Source organism: Pocillopora damicornis, chromosome 13, assembly GCF_964200805.1.
Source record: "Pocillopora damicornis chromosome 13, jaPocDami1.2, whole genome shotgun sequence".
Taxonomy (NCBI): Eukaryota; Metazoa; Cnidaria; class Anthozoa; order Scleractinia; family Pocilloporidae; genus Pocillopora; species Pocillopora damicornis.
Window position 1 is genome coordinate 3866189 of NC_142682.1, and position 6191 is coordinate 3872379.

General features: G+C 39.2%; 1 protein-coding gene across 1 annotated transcript; it reads right to left on the reverse strand.

Moving 5' to 3' along the window:
* Positions 1-53: 53 nt before the first annotated feature.
* LOC149035039 (uncharacterized) lies at positions 54-3291 on the reverse strand. Its single transcript, XM_089192459.1, has 3 exons — positions 3238-3291; positions 2146-2584; positions 54-1013 (listed from the first exon to the last, which is right to left on the reverse strand). Exons 1-3 carry the CDS (start codon positions 3289-3291, stop codon positions 646-648), a joined length of 861 nt encoding a protein of 286 aa, XP_089048585.1. The 3' UTR covers positions 54-645.
* Positions 3292-6191: the final 2900 nt, after the last annotated feature.

Genomic DNA, 6191 nt, shown 5'->3' on the forward strand with positions numbered 1-6191 from the left:
CAACTATCCATTTATTTTTTTCAGTGAGATTCTTTAAAACTACATTGTCTGGATCGGGAGAGAAAAATTTGCTTTATTATAATGAATAATAATATGCAACTATCTGCGAGCCGCTTTGGATAGTGCGACTCCCGTATCATATATATTTACAGAAAATATTTACAACAAAATATGCAACCAATTTCAGGTTATTCAAACTACAAATGTACTCATTTGTCGTTTCAGGGTAAGCCAGTCCTTTTATGAGTGCGAGTTATTTTGAGAGGAAAATTTTCCCTCAGTTTCAAATACTGATTTTTGGCAGTTCACACCTCCTGTTTGATTCAAGATAAGCGCGCGGTATTTTGGTGCAGACAGATTTAAAGATGTCTCAATCGTTATTTGCATCGAAGAACGATATTCCTTTGTACGAGATCGTTTGCATTAACCATAATCAAGAAAGTATTTATGAGTGTTCTTTGCGCTCCAGCCAGAAGAAATTAAGCGTTGTTTGGATGGGAAAGATTTGTGCTCCTGAACCCACTAACTGAGCGTATTACTAATTGCTTGCAAGATATATAATCCTAAATTTTTTAACCTGCTTGTGGCATTGGGAAGCCGACCGTAATTTGTTATTTGCGATTTTTAATTGGTCCGCTTTATCGTTTACTCCGCAACAGGCGTGAGATTTTCCCGCGAAAAAGTGCCGTGTGACTGCGATTGTTTCCTCTCATTTCTGTCACACGACGTCCATTGCGATGTGAGCAATTCCTGCTCTGATAATGACTCCTTACGTGTGTCTGAATTCTCCATTACAGGAGAGAACTGAAAGTCTATGTGTTCCCCGGATGAGGAAGCCGTGCCACCTGTGCAGTTCTGCTCGTTTTCTTGGTTTTCAGAGCCAGGTGTCAAAGTATTTTCTTCGTCCGAATTTCTTTGTTTTCGTTTAAGGTAAAGAGTTAATATTAACAAAATCATCATCAAACCAAGCATAGTTGACACACCTGTGATGACCAGTATCAAAGGAGGAGAGTCTGAGTTAGAAAAACAAACAGAAATAAATCAGTAAATTCGAAATGTTTCCTCGTTGTAAAACTTTGACTTGACTTAGCGAGTCGTCTGGCCTCTTCGACAAAAGGCTCTGAAATCAATATTATGGGGGTATTAGGGACTTAATCAAAGCACGAAGCAGCATTAACAATAAGATTCAAAGGTGGATTATACTCCAGAAACCATACAAATTTTATCTCTCCGTGTGACGTCAAAGGTAAGTGGCCAGGCTGCGAAGCAGGATCTCAAAATGGCGACTTTCATAGTCGAATTTTTAGCACATTTAAAAACGATTTCCAGGAGGTGTAGTTTATCATTGGAAAACGAAAACACCTTTAGTGACATAATTTTCAGGATATTTTTGTCATGTCTCACTATATATGCACAGTTCCATAGGCGCGTTGGGCACCTTTTGCCGGGCGCACGACTCCGTAATGAAATTTAACTTGTTGTGTTACTGGACTGGAATCTTCAGTTTTCGATCACTCGCAACGCCAGTGCATTACAAATTTGTCATGACGAAGATGAAATTTTTATGGTTTCTTGTTTTTACTCCTTCAATGCGTAGAACAATATCCCAGCGCGTACGACAGTCGAGAGCCCGACAGCAGTGTAATAATATTCCATTTTACTGCGTGCTTGGTTGCCAAGCCTTTGAACAGGAGTGAGGTTAAGGGTGACCTTGTTATGATACAAACCTTGCTGCTTTTCAGATGTAAATTACTTTGTTATCATACTTATTAGATACTGATCTCTATCACGACATGGTCACCTTTAGCCTCACTCCAAATCAAAGGCTTGGCAATTAAGTACACAATTGTAAAATGGCTTATTCCTTTGATGGTTATTCAACGCAGCTTTCGTTTGTAATGCTGTAATGCTGAAGGGAGCACAAGCAAAGCTCTTATAACAACATCCGGAGAGGTGGAGGTCCACCTTTGAAGTATCCATAATTGAAACAGCGCTTTCATTTCCCAAAGACATTTATGACCTCTTCAACTATAACACACTTTTGAAACTACAACTGTGGTCTGAAATAAGTTACCCTTTGCGTCAGGAATGGGAATTTATTCCCATCTCTTCTAGGACAACACCTGCTGTATAAACTAGACTTACCTTTAACAGCTATATATTTCGCTTTGAACTTCACAGATCTGTACGGGTTTGCCTTAAATCTCACCCACATTTCGTTGCTAGTGGTAGAGATCTTCTCAGGTGTTGCGTGGCCACAGAACAAACCGAGCCGCTTACTGTCACGGTGGACTCCGTCACGCACCTCTAAATAAGGAACCTCCTGATTGGCTAAACACGGAGGGGAATCTCCCAGATCAAAGAACTCAAATTCGAGATTGATAGAGTGTCTCTTCTTGACGGAAATGTACCAAGTGCATTGGATGTCTTCCATGAAGGGATCAGGATATCCTGGGCTCGAAAGGTCACCTCTCTGTTCACTGATCTCAATTCTATCATTCTCGTCCGTTGTGCGGTTCGGCGAGCAGCCTTCAGTACACTTCTTCACTGAAAATATGAGAGAAATTTGTTGAGAAAAAGAGTCCTGGTAAGATTACGAACTTGGAACCAGAGACCATGAGCTCAGTTCACTGCCTCTTGCTTGGAAATTACATCATGAAAAAGAAATCAATGGTATTCTAATTTTTGTAAATGTTAGTTTGAGTGTATTTCTATAGTTAAAGTGGTTACATTTCTATCTGAACGATAAAAGAGGTCGTCATTCCCCAGTTCAATGTTTTGAAAAATCTTACACCACAAAATGAGGATTCCTCAGGAAAATTATGGCAAAAGCAAAGCAATTTTTCACCATTCCAAACTTTCATTCAGAATAACAAATTTCTCTTATCTTTTTTCTTTTTTTCACCAGATCCAAGAGAAGTCAATCTTCAATGCTTAAAGTTAAAGAGTATTATGCAATCTGTTGTTTGAAGAACTTCAGATTCAGACAAGTAATAAAATCTAAGGTTTGATTGGAAGAGGGGGGGGGAATCTGAACTCCCCGGTCCCTCCTTTATTCCCCAGCGATGTCAGCGAGTAATTTGGTGATCAAAGGCCCCGTTTCTAAAAAGCGCTGGTAGTTACAGGTCTACCCCCCCCCCCAAAAAAGGACAAAAACAACAACAACAACAACAACAACAACGTTGTAGCATTCCTTACTTTAAGATCCTAAGATTTGGTTCAGATCCGTAGACCTACCGAAACTTTCGATGAAAGGGTCCTGAGGACCATTTTATTCTTCAGCCAGACCATTCTCGTTTTAAGAAATACCATGTCCTGTGTGATCGGGAAAATAGAGAGACAATTTCTGGGTTTGGATCCCTACCCCTCCACCCCTTGGACTTAAGCCAACGCGTAACCTGAAGCCGGCCTGGAGATTTTGATGGATCATTGATTAATAACAGTGCCACTTAGCACAGGTCCACGATTTAATTAATAGCATCATCAAGTTTGCTTCTCAATAATGAGATAACCACTCCATTTAATTCATTATTGAGTCAAAAATTTCATCAGGATTAGAATAAAACATTTAACGACTTAACTTTGAGATGAATATGATGATAAATAGCTCAATGATTCCTGTTGACACCACCTAACGTTTAGGCGCCAAAAAGGCCAAAATTTGACTGGAACAAAGAGCAATTTGGATTCTACTTACACGACGAATGTCATCAAAACAGTACGATTTCAACTGGTCAACCTGTTTTATTGTTTTAAAACGAGTTAGATTGAAAAACTTATGAAAATAATTTGCAGCTTGGATCGGCCAATGCGACAGAATAATATTTCTGTCCGTTCACCGGCGCTAGATCAAGTTTTTTTGTAGACACGGCAAAGTGATTCCTATTAAAGTTTATTTGGCTTATTTTAACAAAAGGTTAGAGATATTAACGTCAGTTTAAAACATTTCTTTGACTTTTTGACGTAAATTTAATAAACCATGAGTCAAGTCTGACAGAATTTAAAGTGAGTGGAATCTCGATTGTCTTTAGATTATTACAGAGGAATGACTACATTTAACCTTTAAAAGTGCCTTACAAACCTCAAACATCCACGAAGAAAGGGTGAATATTATCGATATTTTTTGATACTGTTCATGGCATAGCGGAAACATTCCCCAAAGTAAAAAATATGTTTTAACCAGTGACTTTCAGTGTACTTCATTCTTGCCAATTTTATTTTGTTGAGAGGCTGTATTTGTTTATACGTTCGGCGATCGCACGCAAGTGAGCCACTTTGGGGGAAATGAGCTAATAATCTGCGTTGTTTCCTGTCTCGAATCCCTTTGAAACATTTGTAGACCACAAATTATCACATAAGCTATGAACGACTAGGAGGATTCTACTCGTTCAATCACGAGGCGAGTTACATAATATCAAAAATGCCCCAGCCGAACTCGAGAAAATGCTCGCCTTGGTTTGACTGAGAAGTGACACTTGAGTTCGGTTTAAAAAGGAAGCTGACAACACACTGGTTTCTCTGTTCTGTCTTCATATTCAAAGACAGCCGGGCATTGAAACGAAATTAGTGCGTCGTTGTGTCTAAATCCTTTGTTTGCCCACGAAAATACCAAGAACATTAGCTTAACTAGGCAGCACAAAGTGTGCGGTTACTCGCAACAATGAAACGGGTCTCGGTTGAGCGACAAAGAATGGCTTCTAACCGGTCTCAGCAGATTGGAAATTATGTCAGACTGAAGGAACTTTTATACTCTGAGAACGGTGCAAGTTTAAGTCACGTCACACTCAAAACGAAGTAAAATTCTCAACAGCTTGAAGTACTTACGTAAAACGATCGCCAGGAGAACAAGAGAGAAAGGAGAATCCATTGCCAAGGAATTAGTTATTCTTGGAGAACTGCGGTTTTGAAGACTCCGTAAAAATCATATGGCACCAATATTGTGCTTTAACAGACTTGAGGTGACACAGAAGGTCACAGAAACTCGATACTCATCCATGTCGGCCAAAACGTAAATGAAGTCTTAAAAATAACTGCTTTACCAAGACAAACAAATCAAGGTCAGATTGTTGCCAGACCACCACCGAGCGCCAGACAAGTGTAAGGGTGTGATTATGTTCAAGTTGATGTTTACAAAGTAGGGCTCCAAAGTAAACATGACTTTTTTCGAAATTCAGGATTTTTAAGGAATTTTTAGGAAAACACACACCTCTGATTGATCAATCACCCATCTGTAAAATATTTTTTCAGTTTCGATTTCCGACCAAACAATAAGTTGAGAGGCGATGCAAAAAAATGATTCGGTTTTTTACCTCAATTTACAAGTAAAAGTTTTTCATCGAATTTTTCTCTGTTATCGATCTAGGGTCTTACGGCGGATATTTTGCGGTTGGGTCATTGGGTTTTTGCGATCAAAGCTCTTTAATTTTCAAGGATTATCTGTTTGGATTTTGTAGTTAATGGGAGGAGAATAAACTTAAACATGCCGAACTTATACATCCAAGCTTCTTAAAACAAACGTTTCAACTAAACATCTCATTTTTGTGAGGGGACTGTTTAGTCTTCTCATGGGAATTCATAATCGTTTCAGAGATCCATCCAATCTGTCTACATGTCTTTCCTGGGCGTGCCTGGTAATGTTGCCTTCTGGAGCTTTTGGCGAAAACTGTGCAATAAAATCCTTGTGGCAAAGGAACACTGAGCAATCTAGGGAATCTGAAACATTCCCACAATAATTGTTCTCGCGTGTTTTTGCTGTCTTAACCTAAAATAAACATATTTAATTCACCTCGAAACGCCGTTTGGAGTGCTGACATTTCTGCGGTCACTCTTCCGATGAAAGAGGGCAACGGACCTGCTGAAGATTCGAATGAATGGTTTCTTGGATATCGGTGGATAACATTTTGCCGAAAGCTACATCCCTGAGAAGCGACCGGTTGGATTGGAAGCCCTTTTCGGATGAAAAGTACATTACATATCAATTCTGATTAATTAAGGGGAAAGTCCGACATTTGGTCTCCATGGGCAATGTGTTTAAACAGGACAGGCGAGAAAAAATGCTGACAGATTTTTACGAACAATCAATTGTTCATGCATTGACATAACCGCAAGGAAAATTAACATCTCGTTCACCAGTGACAGGACAGATTCCTTTAGATATTTCATCTTCAAACCAGAAGGTAAAAGATTTTGAC